Raw genomic sequence first — 23,893 nt, forward strand, 5'->3', positions numbered from 1 at the left:
ACCTCCGTTTGTTTTGCTTTTGAATTTTTTTTGCCCTTTTTTATGCCTTACTATATCCTTACTTCCGTTTTTTGGCATTTGAAATTTTTTCGCCCTGTTTATGCCTTACTATAGCCTTACCTCTTTTTTGCCCTTTTTATGCCTTACTATAGCCTTACGTTCGTTTTTTGGCGTTTGAAAGGTTTTTTGTCTTTTTATGCCTTACTATCGCCTTACCTTTTTTTAATTGGCGTATGAAATTTTTTGGCCCTTTTTATGCCTTACTATAGCCTTACCTCTGTTTTTTGGCGTTTTACATTTTTTTGCCTTTTTTATGCCTTACTATAGCCTTACCTTTTTTAATTGGCGTATGAATTTTTTTTGCCCTTTTTATGCCTTACTATAGCCTTACCTCTGTTTTTTGGCATTTGAAATTTTTTGGCCCTTTTTATGCCCTACTATAGCCATACCTCTGTTTTTTGGCATTTTACATTTTTTTGCCTTTTTTCATGCCTTACTATAGCTTTATCTTCGTTTTTTGGCGTATGAAATTTTTGGCCCTTTTTTATGCCTTACTATATCCTTACTTCCGTTTGTTTTGCTTTTGAATTTTTTTTGCCCTTTTTTTATGCCTTACTATATCCTTACTTCCGTTTTTTGGCATTTGAAATTTTTTCGCCCTGTTTATGCCTTACTATAGCCTTACCTCTTTTTTGCCCTTTTTATGCCTTACTATAGCCTTACGTTCGTTTTTTGGCGTTTGAAAGGTTTTTTGTCTTTTTATGTCTTACTATCGCCTTACCTTTTTTTAATTGGCGTATGAAATTTTTGGCCCTTTTTTATGCCTTAATATATCCTTACCTCCGTTTGTTTTGCTTTTGAATTTTTTTTGCCCTTTTTTTATGCCTTACGATAGCCTTACCTCCGTTTTTTGGCGTATGAAATTTTTTGGCCCTTTTTATGCCTTATTATAGCCTTACCTTTTTTTAATTGGCGTATGAAATTTTTTCACCCTTTTATACCTAATTATAGCCTTACCTCTGTTTTTTGGGGTTTGTAATGTTTTTTGTCTTTTTTATGCCTTACTATAGCCTTACCTCTGTTTTTTGGCATTTGAACGTTTTTTGCCCTTTTTTATGCCTTACTATAGCCTTACCTCTTTTTTGCACTTTTTTCTGCCTTACTATAGCCGTACGTCCATTTTTTGGCTTTTGTAATTTTTTGACCCTTTTTATGCCTTACTATAGCCTTATCTCCATTTTTTGGGGTTTGTAATGTTTTTTGTCTTTTTTATGCCTTACTATAGCCTTACCTCTTTTTTGCCCTTTTTATGCCTTACTATAGCCTTACGTTCGTTTTTTGGCGTTTGAAAGGTTTTTTGTCTTTTTATGCCTTACTATCGCCTTACCTTTTTTTAATTGGCGTATGAAATTTTTGGCCCTTTTTTATGCCTTAATATATCCTTACCTCCGTTTGTTTTGCTTTTGAATTTTTTTTGCCCTTTTTTTATGCCTTACGATAGCCTTACTTCCATTTTTTGGCGTATGAAATTTTTTCACCCTTTTTATGCCTTATGATAGCCTTACCTCCGTTTTTTGGCGTATGAAATTTTTTGGCCCTTTTTATGCCTTACTATAGCCTTACCTCTGTTTTTTGGCATTTGAACGTTTTTTGCCCTTTTTTATGCCTTACTATAGCCTTACCTCTTTTTTTGCACTTTTTTCTGCCTTACTATAGCCGTACGTCCATTTTTTGGCTTTTGTAATTTTTTGACCCTTTTTATGCCTTACTATAGCCTTATCTCCATTTTTTGGGGTTTGTAATGTTTTTTGTTTTTTTTATGCCTTACTATAGCCTTACCTCCGTTATTTGGCGTTCGAAATTTTTTCGCCCTTTTTATGCCTTACTATAGCCTTACCTCCGTTATTTGGCGTTTGAAATTTTTTCGCCCTTTTTATGCCTTACTATAGCCTTACCTCTGTTTTTTGGCGTTTTACATTTTTTTACCTTTTTTATGCCTTACTATAGCCTGACCTCCATTTTTTGGCATTTGAAATTTTTTTGCCCTTTTTATGCCTTACTATAGCCTTACCTCTGTTTTTTGGCATTTTACATGTTTTTGCCTTTTTTCATGCCTTACTATAGCTTTATCTTCGTTTTTTGGCGTATGAAATTTTTGGCCCATTTTTATGCCTTAATATATCCTTACCTCCGTTTGTTTTGCTTTTGAATTTTTTTTTGCCCTTTTTTTATGCCTTACGATAGCCTTACTTCCGTTTTTTGGCATTTGAAATTTTTTCGCCCTGTTTATGCCATACTATAGCCTTACCTCTTTTTTGCCCTTTTTATGCCTTACTATAGCCTTACGTTTGTTTTTTGGCGTTTGAAAGGTTTTTTGTCTTTTTATGCCTTACTATCGCCTTACCTTTTTTGAATTGGCGTATGAAATTTTTTGGCCCTTTTTATGCCTTACTATAGCCTTACCTCTGTTTTTTGGCGTTTTACATTTTTTTGCCTTTTTTATGCCTTACTATAGCCTTACCTTTTTTAATTGGCGTATGAATTTTTTTTGCCCTTTTTATGCCTTACTATAGCCTTACCTCTGTTTTTTGGCATTTGAAATTTTTTGGCCCTTTTTATGCCCTACTATAGCCATACCTCTGTTTTTTGGCATTTTACATTTTTTTGCCTTTTTTCATGCCTTACTATAGCTTTATCTTCGTTTTTTGGCGTATGAAATTTTTGGCCCTTTTTTATGCCTTACTATATCCTTACTTCTGTTTGTTTTGCTTTTGAATTTTTTTTGCCCTTTTTTTATGCCTTACTATATCCTTACTTCCGTTTTTTGGCATTTGAAATTTTTTCGCCCTGTTTATGCCTTACTATAGCCTTACGTTCGTTTTTTGGCGTTTGAAAGGTTTTTTGTCTTTTTATGCCTTACTATCGCCTTACCTTTTTTTAATTGGCGTATGAAATTTTTTGGCCCTTTTTATGCCTTATTATAGCCTTACCTCCGTTTTTTGGCGTCTGAAATTTTTTGGCCCTTTTTATGCCTTATTATAGCCTTACCTTTTTTTAATTGGCGTATGAAATTTTTTCACCCTTTTATACCTAATTATAGCCTTACCTCTGTTTTTTGGGGTTTGTAATGTTTTTTTGTCTTTTTTATGCCTTACTATAGCCTTACTTCCATTTTTTGGCATTTGAAATTTTTTGGCCCTTTTTTATGCCTTACTATAGCCTTACCTCTGTTTTTTGGGGTTTTTAATGTTTTTTGTCTTTTTTATGCCTTACCTCCATTTTTTGGCATTTGAAATTTTTTCTATATCCGTACCTCCGTTTTTTTTGCTTTTGAAATTTTTTTGCCCTTTTTTATATGCCTTACTTCCATTTTTTGGTATTTGAATTTTTTTGGCCCTTTTTATGCCTTACTATAGCCTGTTTTTTGGCATTTGAAATTTTTTGGCCCTTTTCATGCCTTACTATAGCTTTATCTTCGTTTTTTGGCGTATGAAATTTTTGGCCCCTTTTTATGCCTTACTATATCCTTACCTCTGTTTTTTTTTGCTTTTGAATTTTTTTTGCCCTTTTTTATGCCTTACCTCCGTTTTTTGCCGTTTGAATTTTTTTTTCCCTTTTTATGCCTTACTATAGCCTTACCTCTGTTTTTTGGCGTTTTATATTTTTTTGCCTTTTGTCATGCCTTACTATAGCTTTATCTTCATCTTTTGGCATTTGAAATTTTTTGGCCCCTTTTTATGCCTTACTATATCCTTACCTCTGTTTTTTTTTGCTTTTGAATTTTTTTTTGCCCTTTTTCATGCCTTACTATAGCTTTGTCTTCGTTTTTTGGCCTATGAAATTTTTGGCTCTTTTTTATGCCTTACTATAGCCATACCTTTTTTTAATTGGCGTATGAAATTTTTTCGCCCTTTTTATGCCTTACTATAGCCTTACCTCCGTTTTTTGGCATTTGAAATTTTTTCGCTCTTTTTTATGCCTTACTATAGCCTTACCTCTGTTTTTTTTTGCTTTTGAATTTTTTTTGCCCTTTTTTATGCCTTACCTCCGTTTTTTGCCGTTTGAATTTTTTTTTCCCTTTTTTATGCCTTATTATAGCCATACCTCGGTTTTTTGGCGTTTTACATTTTTTTGCCCTTTTTCATGCCTTACTATAGCCTTACCTCCGTTTTTTGGCATTTGAAATTTTTTTTTGTCTTTTTTATGCCTTACTATAGCCTTACCTCCGTTTTTTGCCGTTTGAAATTTTTTTTCCCTTTTTATGCCTTACTATATCCTTACCTCTGTTTTTTTTTGCTTTTGAATTTTTTTTGCCCTTTTTTATGCCTTACTATAGCCTTACCTCTTTTTAATTGGCGTATGAAAATTTTTCGCCCTTTTTATGCCTTATTATAGCCTTACCTCCGTTTTTTGGCGTTTTATATTTTTTTGCCTTTTGTCATGCCTTACTATAGCTTTATCTTCATCTTTTGGCATTTGAAATTTTTTGGCCCCTTTTTATGCCTTACTATATCCTTACCTCTGTTTTTTGCCGTTTGAAAATTTTTTGCCCTTTTTTATGCCTTACTATAGCTTTATCTTTGTTTTTTGGCATTTGAAATTTTTTGGCCCTTTTCATGCCTTACTATAGCTTTATCTTCATCTTTTGGCGTTTGAAATTTTTTGGCCCTTTTTTATGCCTTACTATAGCCTTACCTCTTTTTAATTGGCGTATGAAAATTTTTCGCCCTTTTTATGCCTTATTATAGCCTTACCTCCGTTTTTTGGCGTTTTATATTTTTTTGCCTTTTGTCATGCCTTACTATAGCTTTATCTTCATCTTTTGGCATTTGAAATTTTTTGGCCCCTTTTTATGCCTTACTATATCCTTACCTCTGTTTTTTTTTGCTTTTGAATTTTTTTTGCCCCTTTTTATGCCTTACTATAGCCTTACTTCCATTTTTTGGCATTTGAAATTTTTTGGCCCTTTTTATGCCTTACTATAGCATTACCTCCGTTTTTTGCCGTTTGAAAATTTTTTGCCCTTTTTTATGCCTTACTATAGCCTTACCTCTGTTTTTTGGCGTTTTACATTTTTTTTGCCCTTTTTCATGCCTTACTATAGCTTTATCTTCGTTTTTTGGCGTTTGAAAGTTTTTTTCCCCCTTTTTATGTCTTACTTTCAATTTTTAGCGTTTGAAATTTTTTCGCCCTTTTTTATGCCGTTATAGCCTAACCTGTTTTTTAGCTTTTGAAATTTTTTCACCCGTTTTGTGCCTTACTTCTTTTTAAGCTTTTGTAAATTAGTTGCCTTTTTTGCCTTTCTATAGCCTTACCTCCATTTTTTGGCATCTTAAATTTTTTCACCCTTAATTTTTTTTTCTTTTTTAATGCCTTACTATAGCCTTCCCTCCGAGTTTTGGTGTTTTAAATTTTTTCGTCCTTTTTATGCCTTACTAAAGCCTAATCTCTGTTTGTTTTGCGTTTGAAATTGTTTTGCCCTTTTCATGCCTTACCCCCGTTTTAAGGCTTATCAATGACCTAATATTAGGACTACAATGGTTTGCTGTTTCAAGCTCATGGATTGGATTACAGTGAATGGAGAATGATTGAGGTCAACGAAGCAGCAGTGGACACATTAGCCACATATGGTGGAGCTTAACCTATCAATACACCTGTCACAGCTGTGCTGACTTCAGGAATCACTTGTCACAAAGCTGAACCACCAGTACGAAGGCGTTTTCACGATTTCCGTGTAATTCCAACAAGATTCTTTTTGTCTTCTTTTTAGAATAATATTTTATGGTTTCATTTATTCAGACACTGCGCTCCATACACAAAACCACTAAGAATTCCAACTCTTTGTCAAGGAGGACTTTAATTCTTAACAATACATATATACAGTAATATACGCTTTCATTTGATACAAAAAAACCCCAAGTCATGTACAGTTTGGGAGGTGGACACCGTGACCTACTGGAGCTGTTGGTGCTTCACCTCACGTGCTAAAGGCAGTAATGTTTACGCTAACGTTTACGTCGCTGCTCTCGTAACAATGGCCGAATTCAACCACACAGACACACACGTGAGCAATGAGTAACACAATGGGATTTTTCTTACAGCCCATATTGAGTAGAGTGTTAGAAACTTTCATCATTGGAGGAGGAAAAAACAGGCTCACAAACCAGCGCTGAATAAAGACAGATTAATCAAAAAGGGAAGTTTTCCCTGAAACAAAATGTTTAAAAAGATGGTTTTACAGTGTAAAAAAAAAAAAAAGATAAGACATTATTCTGCTGCATCCAGTCGATTGGATAAAATGAAAAAAATATTTGTATTTTCCTTTATCAACTGTTATAATCATGTAAGACCTGGTTAAGTCAACGGACGGATGGAAGAAGAAAGGATGTATCGAAGACTTAAAGAAGACGGGAGCTGCACCAAAAGTTATCCAGGAGTAATTGGCCTGTGACGGGCTGACGCTGTGGGTGGACTCCTTCCCAGTTCCGCTGTGGGTTTTTAGAGCGTGATGTGTGAACATGTGTACCATCCGTACTATGAAACCCCAATGACAGAAAGAGAAGCCCAGTATGTGGTGCTGTGGGTAAACTGTGCAGCGTTCAGTCAGTCCGGCCTCAGCGTCACCGGCTGATGTCCCGGTTCCCCTCCCAGCTCTTGGTGCCCGTCGCCTCTCCGACGCCGCTGTTCTCGAAGAACGGATGTTTGAGGGAATCTGCGAGCAGGAGCCTCTTGGATGGCTCGTACTCCAACATGCTCTCAATCAGGTCAAACAACTGGTGGTGTTCCTCAGCCTCTGATAGCAGATACCGCTGTGGAAGGCACAGGATGCACACGAAGAATTAACCAAAAATCAGAAAAAGTAGAATTAAAACTGCTTGAGATGACATTTTCTTCTTCATCAGTAAAGTCATAGTATACACCAGTGTTTCTCAAATGGGGGTACGTGTACCCCTAGGGGTACGCCATGATACTACAAGGGGTACTTAGGAGGGAGGGAGTAGAAAATTAACCCCAAAAACTATATAAATAAATCTATTCAGGAGCCACTAAATCAGTGTTTTTCAAAGTTGGGGTCGCCTGAAATTTCTGAAAAATGAAAATAGATTTTTGAAACTTTTAAATTTTTGTACTTTTTTATTAAAACAATCTTAAACAACTTTATTTCTATACATTCACTTTGTGAAAGAGTACTTAAATGCAGAACAAAAAATAAATTAAAAAAGGTTGAGAACCACTGCACTAAATATGTTTCTTTCCACTTATTTGCAAAATGAGATTCTTTAAAATAAGAGAAAAGGGGTAGTTTGAGAACCACTGGTGTAGAACACATAGATCAATGAATTGAAGATCTATTGATTGAAAAAAGATGTAAAATGTTGAAATTTCTGCTGGAAAGTTTATTTTAATCTCCACTATGAACGCTTTGTTTATTGATATTTTCAGAAAGGTTTTGCATTGTTGGATGTGGAGTCCCATAGATGGATGCTGAGTGTGTTTTTATTTCATTCTTACTGTGATAAAAACTATATTTTTAATTTGTTCACTTTTTTGCCTTTGTTTTAGGCTCTATGTTTTAATTTCACAAATTTTCAGTGAGTTACTTTAAAAAAAAATAAACCATTTTAATAGTTTTAAGTTTTCAACCTTTTGCATCTTTCGAGCAAATAATCTTTGCTTTATATGAAAAAATGGGGGAAATGATAAAAAGGAAGAACATTTTTTAAAAAGTGGGTGAAAAAATGAAAAAAAAAATGAAAAAAGAAAAAAAAATAATTGGAAAACGTGAAAAAAAGGGGGGAAAAGAAAGAAGAAAATGAATGTGAAAAAAACCTACACTATGACTACATCTGATTAAAAAAATGTTTGTCTCCAGCAGCTTTGAATAAAATGACACAGTTTAAGGCCATCACATTAAATGATTACCCGCAGAGGTTTGCAGTTTTCTCTGACATATTTTCCTGCAGATGAACTCTCATCCCAATCCAGACGACCACGGTAGAAGTATTTCTGCTTCCTGAGAACACATTAACAGTGGGATCAGCATCCAGCTGTGAAATACCAATGTTTAAAAGTGATGTTAGGTTTTCTGACCTGGTCTTCCGGATCATTCTGGAGGGCACGGGTCCCAGAATTCTCTCCATCATGGCCAGATGCTCTCTGTTATCATGAGTCTGAAAGAAGATGGATGGAAACAAACATGGTTCAGTCAGAATAGCTAACAGAAACCAGAAGACAGTCATCAACATCTCCCGCCAGATTGGTTGTCATTATAACTCACAACCTTTTCCTAAATGTCCTAAATCTAAGAACTTAGATTTGTACATAAGAAAATATTATCAGATCAGAATATAAATATACAATCTTAAACGGTTTCTAAGAAAAGCTCTCTCCTTTGAAGATACTTTGAACAAAGTAAAAAAAAACAGCAGAAGGGCAATAACTCCAGAAAAAATAAGTGCGCGCTTCTAATTTTCAAACCGAATTTGGTTATCCTATCTTAAATGGTTTCCGAGAAAAGCTGTCCCCTTTGAAGATACTACGAACATAGTGAAAATACGGATAAAGGGCAATAACTCTGGAAAAACAATTGCGCTTCTCATTTTCCAACTCCATGAAGATATTGATACCCTGAAACCACACGCTGAATTTGGTTATCCTATCTTACATGATTAAATGAGAAAAGCTGTCCCCTTTAACTCAGACGGACCTCAAACCTACATCCCCCTTCACACTTGTGGCGGGGGATAATAAAGCTGAATTATATCAATACCAATTTATTTTACTGTTACATGTTGTATTCAGCTCAGTTTGCCAGATCTCACTAAGGAGTTACAGACATATTTAAGACGGTCTATACCACAGCTGTTCTGTCTGAGTGAGATGAATAACAGTGTCCCGTTACTGCACCTGAAACAAGGTGAAGCCCAGGTAGTACTCAAACAGGATACAGCCGATACTCCACACATCACAGGGGTGACTCCAGCCCAGCTCTGAAAGAAGACAGGAAGTTAAAAATTCTGTAACGCAGTTTTCATTAAAAACTGTGCAGATCGGACATAGAAAACTGGTGGCCCTTCGTCTGATTGTTTGCGGCCCGCAAAGTAAATGCACAAAATGAATTTAAATACACAAAAACAGCAGCAAGAGTACACTACAGTATACTAAAAAAGAAAAAAACACAGAAAATACTCCAGAAACAAAAAACTACTACAAGAATTTAAAAAACGAAACAGAACTATACAAAAAACTCTAAATAATGCAAAATGACAACAAAAATGCAGAAAATGACTCAAAAAAAGCCCATACAAAATTACGGAAAATTACAACAAAAGTCAACTAAAAGACAAGAAAAGTACTACAAACAAAACAACAACACAAATACGCAAAAAAAGACACAAAATAACAACACAAATACACAATATGACTTCTAAAGAAATATATCTTATAAGAAAAATCCACAAAAGGACAACAGAAAAACAAATCACAGAAAAACATAAAATGACTAAAAACCCTTTTTCGTTTCCTGTATTAATGCTCAGATTGGTCATTATTCTGAACGCTGACATGAATGTTTGGCCCTTTGATCAAACGAACACATTTTTGTTCTGATAAAAGTTGCCCAACTCTATTGTAGATACAAATCAAACACACAGAGAGGCTTTTACAATCTCACACCAGTTACCTTGGTAACCATGTTTGGGAGGAAACATCACATAGTCATGGCAAAAATGCAAACTACTGTATGTACAGAGAAACCATGAAGGAACGTTAAAGGTAGTAGTGCATAAAGTATACCATCTATCCCAGAGTTCATAGTCAAACACACACTAACCCAGTATGACCTCCGGGGCTCGGTAGTGACGTGTGGACACGATGGTGCTGTGATGCTCGTGGTCAAACGTGGCACTGCCGAAGTCCACCACACGCACCGCTGTGCTTTTAACAGTCCGCTCCTCCCGTTTCTGGGAGAACAACGTTCAAAATTCAGCACAAATCATTCATACATGGGATCAAAGGCGCGTTTCCACTGACGGCATCGGCTCTACTATTTTTTTACGCGTTTCCACTGGGAAAAAGTACCTCCTCTGTGGTACCAGGTGCTGCTTTTTTTAGTACCTCCTTTGTTGAGGTTACAAAAAAAGCAGCCCTGGTCTGAAAATGTGACGTAGGCACAAAGCAGACACTGAGTCTGAGCGTAGAGTCATCAACTCACGCACAAAGAGGAAGCTTTTGCCATTTCATTTTTGTTGGCGATCTTGTGAGAATGGCAGCAAAAAAGTGCAACCCATGGAGTCTGGCAGTTTCACGTGTCAGGTTGGTGCTCAATGGAAACTCTCCGGAAAAACAGTATCGGGTCCTGAAAGCGAGGAGTGCGGAGCTGTGTAGAGTCGATACTGCCAATGGAAACGTGCCAAGTGTCCTATTATGTTCCTGCCTACCTTTTCCACATTGTAGGACATTGTGAAGTCAGAGTCGACAAACAGGATGTTCTCAGGCTTTAAGTCAGTGTGGGTTAGCTTATTGTCATGGAGAACTGCAGAGGAGCACAGCACAGTCACACGAGAAAAAACATGAGATTATACGTAGAACCAACAAAACTGTTTTAAACAATCACACACACTGTTTCCGATATAACACCACCATGTGGTTAAAACTGGTTTCCAACCAACAGGGGGATCAATGAGAATTTATTCAAACAGCTCAACAGTTCTTGATTAACTACAAATTATTTAGTCAAACTAAAAAAAACTACGATTAAAAGTTCAAGTAACGCAGAGGAAACTTACATTTCACAGCGAGACAGATCTGGTAGGCCATGTGTCTGACCTGACCAATAGAGTACGGTAAATAGTTGTTTTCCTTTAAAAAGTCAAAGGTGCTCAGAGCCAACAGCTCAAAGGAGATACACATGTGGCCGTGATAGTCGAACCAGTCGTACATCTGCACACAAAGGCTGCAAGAAACACACGGCGTGAGACGTTTGACAGGAGACAACTTTAAATGTTAGTCTGACACAACTTCATTACTGAAGTAAAGACAGTGGAAGAGTGGAAACTGCTTAAAACGTACAATAGATACTTTTATTAATAAAGGCAATAACCTATTTTTATAGAAAATATTTTTTTTTTCCCCACTTGAAATGTTTTACATTGTTTTTTTGAAAAATATTCTTATCTAATATATGACAATTTTTTGCAACAAGCAGAAAACAAAATAAAATCTGTCTTCCAATTCATTGCGTTTTGCTTAATAGATTGTGTTGCGTTTTGTGGTACAAGTTTCGGTATTCAGGATCGGCAAATACACATACCCAAGTGTCAGACTGAAAAAAAGTGGAATCGTTAACAACACTATTGCTGTGTTCGAAATGGCATAATCCGTACTATACACTACAAACTCAATGAGTATATACTGTCCACTGTATACTATAAGTATGGTTAGGATGATGAGTGTTCCCACTGAAGTATACTTCCAATTTTCCCAAGGTGCATTTCAAACCGACAAAAAAAACCTGCAGCACACCAAGGGTAAATATCTCTGTTGATTCGCCATCTTTAAAAGTTCTGAAAACATTTGAAGCGAGAAAGTGACCAAGTAGAATATTAACATGTGCTCATTTGATCCATAAAACTAACAGAAATACATTTCATGCCAAGATCTTTGGAGACCTGCCATTGTGCTACTGACTAAACTTTCAGTTAACTTTAAAACAAGAGCCCTAGTTACAAAAGCGTTAAAAAACTAAGTGCTGCTTTTGTTTTGAAATGAGGATGTTTTGGTTTTTAGCTTGAAGCCGGTGTCACGGTCTGAGTTTACCTCCGTGCTGAGTTTATAACCCTAACCCTAACATAATCCAATGAACAAATAAAACGTGTCCGTTCACTTTGAAAACCAAAATAAACAACAATGAATAATTATTTTTTAGCAAAAATTAATTTTTCGGTAGTGCGCATGCGCATTTATATATTATACGATATATTTTCAGTAGGGATGTGAATCTTTGGGTGTCTCACAACTCGATTCCGATTCTTAGGATCACGATTCGATTCAAAATTGATTCTCATTTTTAAGCGATTCTCCATTCAAAAATTGATACAATGTGTTAAAGCAAATTACGGCATCAAAACAATATAGTTTGTATAAGATCATTTTAAATAAACTGATTCCAATGATGTAATCACACAAAAGCAAAATTAAGACAAAAGGTTACATTTATTCATGCTAAACAAATAAAACACACACACACTCCTTGTGATGTCTATGTCGCTGTTGTTTCCTGTTGAGATGGTGTCATTGACTGTAACGGTCTGGGTGAGTTTGTGTGTTTTGACCCAACACTGCCATTTTGAAAGCCCATAGCCTGGTAGTCTCTACTAAGTTCTTGTATTTTGGGCTTGAAAAAACATACAGTATGTTTGTGAGTATGTAAGTGTACTGTTTGATAACACTCCTAAGACTATGTTTGTGAAAGTTAAGTATAAGAGGTGTGTTATATAAATCAGAGCCAAGCGCGGTAAATGTTAGCACGAGCATATACATGGGTTTTCCCATAGACGTTAGCATGAAGCTAGCGGACTTTTTGTATAGTGGTATTTTCTATTTATGAGAAGACTAATATGCATTTGTATGTTCAGTTTACAGTGTTTCCTGAATAAAGACTCTAAGCGGATCTTCTGAATCAGAGTTTTTCTTAAAAAAAAAATCGATTCAGAACTCTTACGTAAACTGATTTTTTTCCCCCCAACCCTAGTTTTCATACTATCAAATGTGAAAGCACTACATACTCATTTTGACGTCAGACTTAGTACGTTAGTATAACATTTCGAACACAGCCTAAGTACTTACTACTTGTTGTCTGGGTCCTTCTCATTGATCTTTTCCAACACATTGATCTCAAGGCGTGCGGCTTCCTTGTACTTCTCCACATTCTTAATAATTTTCAGCGCAACAGGAGCTCCTCCCCTGAAATATTCAGACAGCGTTAAGCCCCAGAGTGACATTCTAGATTTAAGTGTAATGAACACAGATCACCAATACAGTTGAATCATGAAGAAGAAGGATGAGAAGAGAAAACATCCCTTCTTTTCACTGATAGATCAATAACGTAACACTCACCTGCGATGGTCAATGCACTGCATCACCCTCCCAAACGTGCCTTCCCCCAAAGTGCTGGCGATCTCATCTGTGACACAACACACAGAGAAGGAACGGAGAGGGACAGTGGGAAGGGAAACAAAAGGAACGGGAATATTAGAGGTGTGAACGGGAGCTGGCGCAAAAACAAAAAAAAATGCAACAGTGCAGACAGGCGAATCTGTGCTAGCGCCCATCCCACCTTTCTAACGTCTGCCTATTCAAACTGGCCACAGCAAGGTAGTCTGAGATAACTGAACACACAGCACTTACTATGTTAAAAACTGAGGGAGAAACATAAGGTGCTCCCTTCAATAATAACTAGATAGCAGTCATTGAAAACTAAGCACCTAAAAACTAGGAATAACCATAATCATTGGAGTCCTGCAACATATCCACAGGTGGAAAGTTACATGAGGTGTTGTGTGCACTAGGTGAATCAACTTGGACAAATTTGGTGTTGTGCAGTGTACTACTAACTAGGGCTGGGCAATATGGGCCGGGCAATATGGGCCAAATCGTATCGCAATCATTTTTCTCAAAATGGTGATATAAGTTATAAATCTAGATATTCTTAAGTCAAATAAAGTCTTACCATGAAGACAATTCTGGGTTAAATTTGCTGATGAAAAATGCCACACAAGCACATTTATTAACAAACAGCTGCACAATGTGTCCCACTTTTGGCTTTTTCCTCCACTAAGGGACAGCACACGTGAGTGAGTTTTGTAGTGTGGCTTAATTAGGGGAAGGTCTGTGTTAGGACACACTCAAATGTTCATGCTGTTCTGAGAAGTAGTGAAAGCACCGACTACTAAATCAAGAATTGCTAAGAAAAATACATATATAACGATATAGGCTAGAGCTGGATTATATATTGAGATTTCTATTTTGGGAATTCACAAAATCACAATTTCGCCTGTATCTATCTATCTATCTATCATATATATATATATATATATATATATATATATATATATATATATAATTTGTGTAGCTTATTTTTTCTATTAAAATACTCATAGGAGTGGCTTCTTTCACTACTTCTCTAAAAGGCACAGTTTGATGGATTTCTGAGTGCGTCATAACCCAGACGTTCCCGTAAACAAGCCACACTACAGAACTCACTCACACATGCTGTCCCTTGTAGGAGGAAAAGACTCAAGTGGCACATATTGTGCAGCTGTTTGTTAGTAAATATATCTGTGTGGCATTTGGATCATCAACTTTAACCCAGAATTGTCTTTCTGGTCAAACTTAATTTGAAATAAAACTATCAAGATTTATATTGTATATCACTATTTTGAAAAAAAATATCAAGATATGAGTTTTGGCCCATATCACGCAGCCCTAATATAGGCGATATTCTCATTTTTTATATCGCCAAAATAGATATATCTTAAATTTCAATGTATTGCCCAGCTCTACTACAGACTGATCGTTACTAGTTGCGTAAGCTACAGATCTAATTTTTTTTAAGCTGATGAGCAAAAAAAACAAACATTTGCAAATAACCAAATAAGCGTCTATGTTTATGAGTGTAATAACCTGTCAACCACAAAGACACAATTTATATCTAAAGTCCCTCTAGAAATTTTCCAACAATCCTGCAAATGCACCCTCTGCTATTTCAGCTAGAGCGAAGAGCATCCTAGCATGGCTTCATCATCATCATCAGGCACTCCCATGTCATGTAAATGCTCTATGCTGTAATACTCATATGGAGATGGGTTACGATAGAGTAGTGGCAGTGAGTACATCTCTCTTGCAGGACGTCCCCACTCCGACAGATCAGGTGCCCTTCCTCGTCGTCTCTCACACTCAGTGCCCGCGTCCGGCTGTCGCTCCGCTGTTTTCGCACCCAAACCGCCATCAGCAGGTCACGACACGACCAGAGGTGACAGGGAGGGGGGCGTTTCAGGGGGCGCCGGGCAGCACGGTCGGACGAGGAGGGAGGAGGAGGGTGGTGGTGGTGGTGGTGGTGTTGGTGGTAGTTGTGGTTGTAGGTGCGTTTCGTGGTCATGAGGCGAATCACGCATGACACCACGTGAAGGAAATATATAACGATAGGAATATAGTGCAAGGGAACAAGTCAAAGATCACATTTTGTCCTCTGCTCCTCTTCCCCCGCCCTCTACCTTTAACTGACAGCTGCTTACAAAACAAAGAAGCAACTGGCACATCCATTCATCAACGCAAGCACCACTTTAAAAGTAACAAAACTAGCATCTTATCAGGCTTGACTCACATAATACAAAATGAAAGAGCAGTAGGCATTCAAAGACAAGATAAGGTAGGACCAAAAGGTTTGCTATTTAACCCCTTGGCTAATGACATATTAGCACTTAAACGTTGTGAGTCAATGTAGCTCAGAGGATGAAGAAACAAGTCTTTATCATAGGTTCCAAAATTACTTAAAATTAGAATTTTGCGTTGCATTTGGGAGAACATTTTCACTTTTTACTCCAACCTTACATGCGGCAAAAAATTATGTTTAACAAAAAAAAAAAAAAACCTACAAAAAAGCTTAAACTTAAAAAAAAAGAAGAAAATATAATGGTGTGTGTGTTAGGGCTGGGCGATATGGACCAAAATTCATATCTTGATATTTTTTCTCAAAATAGCAATAAACGATATAGATCTCAATTTTTTAATTTTTATTTATTACATTTTTTTAATTTGCTGATGCAAAATGCCACACATTCACATTTATTAACAAACAGCTGCACAAAATGTTCCACTTTTGGCTTTTTCTCCTCTAAGGGACAACATGTGCGAGTGAGTTTTGTAGTGTGACTTGTTTAGGGGAAGGTCTGGGTTGGGACGCACTCACAAATCCATCTATCTGAGCGTTTCATGTTGTTCTGAGAAGTCGCAAAAGCAGCAGCTCCTCAAACGACTATTTTAATACAAAATAAGTTATAAAGTAAATATATCAAAATAGGGGATATTGTAATTTTCTATATCTCCAAAATAGAAAACTCGATACATCTTGAATCTCGATATATTGCCCAGGCCTAGTGTGTGTGTGTGTGTGTGTGTGTGTGTGTGTGCATGAGCTTATTACAAAAAGTTATAATAATAACAAAATAAACGTCTGCATAAAAATGAAAATGCTCTGCCAAAAAGGAACGACCAGTAAAAATAAATTAATGTATGAACAAATTAAACTCCTCTCAAAGAACAAATCATAAAGATTTTGCTACTTACGTAATCCAGGGGCTGCAAAAAAACATGATTAGAAAGAGAGAGAAGCGGACAGATCTGAAGAAAGATCAGGAGGGGAGAGGAGAGTTAAAGCACAGTCTCAGGTCTGGCTGTACTCACCGAGCTGGATGGGCTATAGGACCTGGTTCTACGCCGCCTTCGTTTGTGCTTACGCCTGCTGCCCTTCCGCCGGTACGACTCCCCTCGCTCGCGCTCTCTCTCGCGGCCTCGCCGATAGTCATACATGTTTGGGGAGAAGTCGCGTGAATAGTAACTGTCGGCTGCTGCGTGGGGCTCCCGATCTCGTTCCCGGTCTCGACTTGGATCCAGGCGCCTGTATCCCTCGCAGTACCTCCGGTCGAACGCTCGGTGGTCTGTCGAGCGGTTGTCATAGCTGCGACTACACAAGTAGAGGGAAGCATGCACTCAATCATCCAGACTGACAAGCAGTAAAGAGCACAATGCAAACACGTCAAATAGACCAGGGGTTCTCAACCATAGGGTCGCCAGATGCCTTCAAGAAACTAAGAATATTTTTTGAACAATTTAAGCCCAGTTTTGATTATTTTTACCATTTTTCTGCAACTACACCAAACTTGCCATATTTTAACTTTACTTTTTCTTGCCTTTTTTTCTTGCTCCTTTTAATGCCTTTTGCTACATTACACCCATTTCTGCTACTTCTCCATCACATTTCAATGCTTTTTCTGCACATTTTTTACACTTTCAGCATTTATAAACCCTTTCCACCACTTTGCCCACCTAATCTTGTGTATGTTGACCCATTGTTGTCACTTAACCTCTTTTCACTATATTCCATACTTATTTTTGCCAATTTAACCACATTCACAATTTGTTATGCCCATTATTTGCCAGTTCAAACTAATTATTCCAATATTGACACTTAAAACCATTTTAACCACTTTTTCTGTCCATTTTTGGGCACTGTTATTTGCAACTTTTAACGAATTTGTGTGCTTTTTAATATCCCATTTCACCACCATTTTTGGGCAATTTTAAACCATTTTATTTCTGATTAAAACAAGGATTCACATCTTTAAGATGACTATATACTATGGAGCAAATAATAATAAACATCCTGCTTAACAGTGGATATTATTCAGATAAATAAATAAATAAATGTGGTTATCACAGATTCATAGAACAATAGATCATCATTTTGATGACTTTATAGATGGCCCTGTCTCCACATAACTTCATGTCTGCGTTCAATCACCTTCAGGTACAGTGGGGATCCCCGGTACCTGGCACCTTTATTTTGGGGGTCGCGGGCTGAAAAGGTTGAGAACCACTGAAATAGACGATAACATACCTCCGTGAGCGAACATAGCTTCCCTCCTGTCTGTGTCCACGTCCTCTTCGGTCTCTGTCCTTCTCTCGGTCACTGCTGGAGGAAAACGTTGGCGATCTTCTGTGACGACGTCTCCGCCCTCTGTCTCTGTATCGGTCTTGGTAGCTGCTGCGACTGTCTCGTTCAGAAGACGTATAACGTCTATTGTGAGGCATCTAGCAGAAAACAAAAGATTTGTTATTCTTAATGGAACAAATCACCTTTTAGGGAAGTATAAAATAATTTAAGTTTGAGCTGATGCTGTTTAGTCTGGATGTAAATCACCAGTTCTAAAACAATACAATGATATTGATTCTTCGGACAACAGTATGGTATCAAAAAGTCTGCACCAATCTGATACAATTCAATTCAGGATCCTTCGATCGATTTAAAGCTGCAATACAACCCAATACAATATGCTAAATCGTATCGCGATACGTGGGTCACAATACGATATATCACGATATTCTACCCAGTTAATATCAAAATTAAACGTAGAGATGAAAAATCAAGTTGCTATATATGTTCATCAGAAGACATTAGGGATATAACGATTAATCGTAAGGCAGTTAAAAATCGATTCATAGGTATCACGGTTCACATTGATGCTGTGAAAATTGAATTGCAGTACTTTTTTTAACCAGCTGAGGGCGCTACCCAGAAGTGTTGGCGGCGAGCGAAATCTGCTAATACTTTCTTTCTGGCCATCTTCTACTCTTAAACATATTCATAAATGATTCCTTACCCCTTTAGCACCGAAAGAATATCTGTAATATTACGTGAATATCTGTAAAAGTCACGTTTTTCTATTAGCTCTGTCTGCTAGCATAGCATCTCTTCTTCACTGCAAAATATCTGCATGCCAACTGACAACTGGGTTAGCAGCGCCCTCTGCTGGTCCAAACAAATATCTGACCTAAATACAGTAAAATGACTGTTTTTTTTTTTTGTTTTGTTTTTTTTAAGTCCAATTGTTAAGGCACAAATTACATTTTCAGTTGCACTTTTAAAAAGAAAAAGAACTATTATGCAGTTTTGTATTGTTTACTATAGAACCAGAATTTAAATAATAAGCTTCTTCTTCATTTGTATTATTCCTTTATTTATTTCATTCAATATTTATTTTTAGTTAAATTGCATTGTTTTGAACAGTTTATCAAGGGATTATTTTGACAATGAAAAATAGTATAGTATTTTCCCAAAAAAAAAAATAAAGCAATATTTTTCAGTCATTTATATACAGTCCCATTTTGTAAAATAAATCGTGAGAGAATCGTATCGGGAGTTGAGTGAATCGTTACATCCCTAGAAGACATTGATCATTCAGAGTACAAATTGAGTCAAAACTATTTGCTTCAAAACATCCTATTTATTATTAGTGTTTTTGCAAATTTTCACTGAAAAAAAGAAAATGCAGTGTTACACACTGCCATCAAAAAATAAAGTGCAACAAGTTTCTTTTCACTGAAACTACTGTGTAGAAGTCTCAAAGTAACCATGACAACATAATGACGGCATTGTAACAACTGTAAGTGAGAATATTAAGGATAAATCACCCTGAGTTACTAACAATGCACAAAAATAAGAAAAAATAATGCATCCTATTGTGTCAGTTTAAACACTGATCTGAACAGATTATATGAAAGAGCCTGTTATTACATAAATATTGCAGGCATTACACACTGCCATCATAAAATTGAGTACATCAAGTAACCATTGGAACACATTGAAAGCATTGTAACCACCACTGAAATATTGCACAAATACACAAAAATATTGATAAAATATAAAAAAATTCAATTAAGAAAATAAAATTTAAATAAATTGAAAACAAAACTATTTTTTAAATAAAAAATCGATTTAAAATCGGCATCCAAAAAATTGCGATATATCATGAAATCCATTTTTTTCACACCCCTACTCCAGATACACTTTTTAAGTTTTAGGTTTAACTGTCATCATGTCCTGACTGAAATTGAAGATTGTATGTGCTCTGAAAAAGGAACGAGGAAAATCCGTCGTCTGTAGCAGCTGTAAGCCTGTAAAAACTTCCACCAATGACAAAAGACGGTTTGTTTTTATTAACCAATCACGTCTCCCTGCTCGTTCTCGACCCCTTGCGCGCACGGCCCCACACTCAAAGTGCGTCACCAGTGACAGAGTTAAAAACTGAGTTTCTAGGCATGTTTTTTTAACATATATAATGATAAAGTTTAGTGTTTACTTACCACTGAATGAGACAACGTAGTTTCTACACAATACAAGCCATGAGCTTAATGCTGCGTTTACACCGGAATTGTCACAAAATGTTTGTGCGTCCAGATTACATACAAAGTCAATGGATAGATGCGTCCCAGATGCGAAATCTTTCCAGCGCGGCAGTGCGGTCCGATCCGCACATCAACTGCATTGGCCGTGCGAGCGCGCTCCCAATTTTAAGCATATCCGCACATCCGCAAGAGTTGAAAATATTGAACTCCTGCGACTGTTTCGCATGACGAGAGCCAATCAGAGTCTTTGTTGACAATGTCAGGCCGTCAACACGGACACTGGCCTGTTTACCCATTCAACCATAGAGTAGAAGCTGTGTGTGACCACCTGGAGCTGTATGACATGGTCTTCATAACCGGAACCAGACTAGGAAGGATTAGGTGTGGAGGAGAATCAGCGAGGAGGTGGTAGTAGCATGTAAAAGTTTTCTCTGTAGTTTTCATCTTTAAAAACCGGCACTGAGCTAGGATAGCATTGGTCGCTATTCACACCGGCCTTTTTCACTGGTGGTTTATGTTTATGAGAAGAGAAAAAGGAGTGCAGCTCCTCACTTCAGCAGTCAGTGAAACTCAGCGAGTTGGATGTGTCGCTGGTGGGCGGGGCTTTGCTTCAGACGTGCGTATGAAGCGAATGGGGACATTTTTTGAACCTGCGGACCCTGCAGTACGTTTCGTGCGGCAGATGCGTCCAGTGCCGCAGACGACGCATTCGGTGTGAACGCAGCATAAGTCCGCTTTTGGAGCCCCGGCGCTCGTGCATGTGAGTGAGGGACGTTTAGAGGGAGCACTCGGAGGATGCTACTTTCAAAATCATGCTAGTTTTCGAAAATTACATACCCTGCCTTTAAGATTATCCAAAGCCAAACAAGGAAATCAACTGATCGGATGTAAAACTTAATTAATAACCATACTTTACTTTTCAGGGTTTACACAAATCTTGCAATTGTACTTAATGAAACACAACCTTAAAGATAACCCTTCCAAAAAAACACATCTTTCTTTTCTAAAGGAGTTAGTGCTGCAGCACTGGCACTGTAAATGCATGCTAATAGTAAGTTAGCACTGACATAGCTTTTGAGTTAGTTAAGACTTAGACATTTTTTGTGGGTGCATACAGCCACTGTCCACTCAACCATGTAATAAACGAAGTAGTGTGACAAACAAAGCGATAACAAAATGATATTGCATTCAAATTCAACACAAACTGTGAACTTGCAAATTAGTGTTGAATTTTAAAGTGTCGCCGACGTTTTCCCTCTGCCTGCTGGACAACGCAACAGTGCTATGAACACCCTGGTCTCTGTGTTATCAAGTGACTGGGATATCGTTTGAATTTAAGATTATTATTTTATTTTAAATGTGACTATTATTTTCACTAATTCAAATGTGTTTTATTTTTCTTTAGTGTGTTGCTAGCACAATGCAATTCTTATTTACAAGTGATGATTTAGGGTGCATTAATAGATTAAACTGATGCTAGTATTCGGTTTAAAGACACGAATTATTATGTCAGCTATGATATTCAAACATTGTTGGGACTGCAACGTTTAAACAAAAGGAACGATTATCAACGTAAATTTAAAAAAAATAAAAATACCATCAACGTATGTAATCAGATTTTTTATGAAAATAGCATCAAGTTAAAAGTTAGTCAGTAGTCGACAGGGTAACCAGTTCCATCGTAACCCCCACACTAACTGTTCATCAACTTATATGAAAATAATTAATATTCACTGCAGGGTTGTACGTAATAAAACTTCACTAACGACATAGCAAACTGTATTGATGCACAATATTGTGACAGCGGGCGTCAGATAGCATGTAGGCTAACCATTAGCATGCCCTGCTAGCGAACAGCTAATGTAAATAATTTGACCGCCATCTTAGTTTAGCTCGCTTGTTTTCTTGCTAACCGCGGCAGAGCAAAAACATACTGAAATTCATCGTTTACCGTTTTAGCAGCGAGACCCGTCCGCTTGTCCCACAAAAAGTCCGTGATGGCGATCCAGTTTGTCCCCCTTTATCAGTCTGTGTGTGGGCGTTTAAAGCTGTGGTGTAGCGGAGTGAGTGAGCTCTGCTACTCGTTCTGGTTCAGACCAGCGGCTGCCTGTGACGCTCCGTGTCGGTTGGTTGAGGTTCGCTTTGCGCACAGCAGTAAAAACACTCACTGACACATTCTGTTAATAGTCTGCAGCACAAAAACTATGATCAAACAAACACGACACTGACGTTCGAGGCTCCCCAATATAAAAACGTGTCCGTTTGTTTTTAAAGGATTTATGAACGACATGTTTACTTTTTAATTTGACTTTTGTTGATGAAGTTTAACACTTTACTTTTCACGTGGAGACTTCTACCACAGAAACTACTAACAGTAATGTAATAACAAATAACTATAAATAAACGTTAGTGATAATATTATTTAATAACACTAGAAAATTCCAAATTATGGGTTCAACCTTGTGTTTAATATACATCTTTAATATTAATATAATGTTTCTTCAGTATATGAAACATATACACATCTTTTTGTTCTACAAATTTTTCCAAGTGTTTTCAAGCTTTTCAAACCATGAACTGTCATGGCTATGAAATATTTCATACTGAGGTTTTGAGTTCTCAAAGTTGCATCTTTTTGCAGTTAAGGCAGTGGTTCCCAAACTCTTTTGGGTCGTGACCCCATTTTAATAACATACTTTTTTTTTCTTCTACAATTTGTTTTTGATCATGTTTAAAGTGTGTTACATTGCCATATATGTGCACAAAGTGATATGTTTATCCTGCATTTTATTGTAACTAGATTTTTATTTTAGAAAGTTTAAGTACAGAATACATCTGTTTGATATTTAAAGTTTGAAAAATTGAAAAAAAAAAAAAATGTAATTAAAAAAAAATGTGAAATATAATTTTACCAATTCAAGACATTTCAAGCGACCCCAAGGTTGAAAAACACTGTGTTAAGGCAAGATGATAAAGAACGTACAAATAAGTAACTAGTGCTCCGATAATAATAATTTAAAAAAATAAAAATAAAAAAAAAATCATAGCTAATAAATACATTTGGGTTGAGAAAATTCATTTGTTTTGCATTAAGTGAAAATCTTGTTCATATTACTAGTTTAGATATTTATTATACTTTTAATCTAAAATAAAATAGTCTAATAATTTCAATTCAAATAAGCATTTGAAAATTACAACAGGTCTGAATTATGTTAATTTCCTGTGTATAATGCATTAAAACAGCGGTTTTTTAACCTTGGGATCGGGTACCCATGTGGGGTTGCCTGGAGTTTCAATCTGGTTGCCTGAAATGTTTAGTAATTAATAATAATAATAATAATAATAATAATAATAATAATAATAATAATAATAATAAACAGCTACAATTACTTATTTTTAAATTACTTTTTTCTTTTCAAATTAAAACACACAGTACAACTGTATTTTATAATTTTACTTTGCCAAATAAAAATCCAGTTCAAATAAAATTGTTTAAAAAAAAAAATAATAAAACAAAATATAATAAAATAATTTTAGAAAAAAAAAAAGAAATTCTTGATACCAAAATGGGGTCACGGGAACCGCTATACGTGTGTGTCAGACTGTCTGTATATTTTGACTTTCTGAAACAAACACCAAAATTGAGCTTGTCTTAAAATCAATTTCACATTATTTTAAAGATACATGAGATGCATTATAAAACAAGTTTTTTTTCCTGAAGTAGAATAAAATCTAGGTTGTTTCATAAAAGCAAAAAGATATACACACTTTAATATTGACCAAATAAACAGACAGTGTAGATACACAAAAAAGGCAGAGGAAGAGAAAACGAGTACGTGCATCACAGCTGTGAAATAAAAATCAGTTCCCCAACTTAGCTTACATGTCAAACTCATGGCCCGGGGGCAAAATATGGCCCTTTTGAGCCTTC

General features: G+C 36.4%; 1 protein-coding gene across 2 annotated transcripts; it reads right to left on the reverse strand.

Annotated features, from left to right (window-relative positions):
• Window positions 1–5,838: 5,838 nt before the first annotated feature.
• Window positions 5,839–22,125, reverse strand: clk2a (CDC-like kinase 2a). 2 transcript variants are annotated; one of them, XM_028461057.1, is made up of 13 exons: window positions 21,914–22,125; window positions 17,675–17,868; window positions 16,462–16,741; window positions 14,893–14,983; window positions 13,117–13,183; window positions 12,847–12,963; window positions 10,788–10,954; window positions 10,440–10,534; window positions 9,833–9,962; window positions 8,908–8,990; window positions 8,092–8,171; window positions 7,924–8,014; window positions 5,839–6,809 (listed from the first exon to the last, which is right to left on the reverse strand). In XM_028461057.1, exons 2-13 carry the CDS (start codon window positions 17,866–17,868, stop codon window positions 6,621–6,623), a joined length of 1,584 nt encoding a protein of 527 aa, XP_028316858.1. In that variant the 5' UTR covers window positions 21,914–22,125; the 3' UTR covers window positions 5,839–6,620. The 2 variants fall into 2 exon arrangements, with proteins under 2 accessions (XP_028316858.1, XP_028316859.1); XM_028461058.1 differs by lacking the exons at window positions 14,893–14,983; window positions 17,675–17,868; window positions 21,914–22,125 and having other exon boundaries at window positions 16,462–16,587.
• Window positions 22,126–23,893: the final 1,768 nt, after the last annotated feature.

The sequence above is a fragment of the Gouania willdenowi genome, chromosome 11, assembly GCF_900634775.1.
Source record: "Gouania willdenowi chromosome 11, fGouWil2.1, whole genome shotgun sequence".
Taxonomy (NCBI): Eukaryota; Metazoa; Chordata; class Actinopteri; order Blenniiformes; family Gobiesocidae; genus Gouania; species Gouania willdenowi.

Coding starts and splice junctions, on each gene's coding strand:
- clk2a (XM_028461057.1), bottom strand. CDS start 17,868: ATGCCTCACAATAGACGTTATACGTCTTCTGAACGAGACAGTCGCAGC. Junction 9,963..10,439: donor TGTCCTACAATGTGGAAAAG/GTAGGCAGGAAC, acceptor TTGTTCTCCCAG/AAACGGGAGGAGCGGACTGT. Junction 8,991..9,832: donor AGCCCCGGAGGTCATACTGG/GTTAGTGTGTGT, acceptor GTCTTCTTTCAG/AGCTGGGCTGGAGTCACCCC.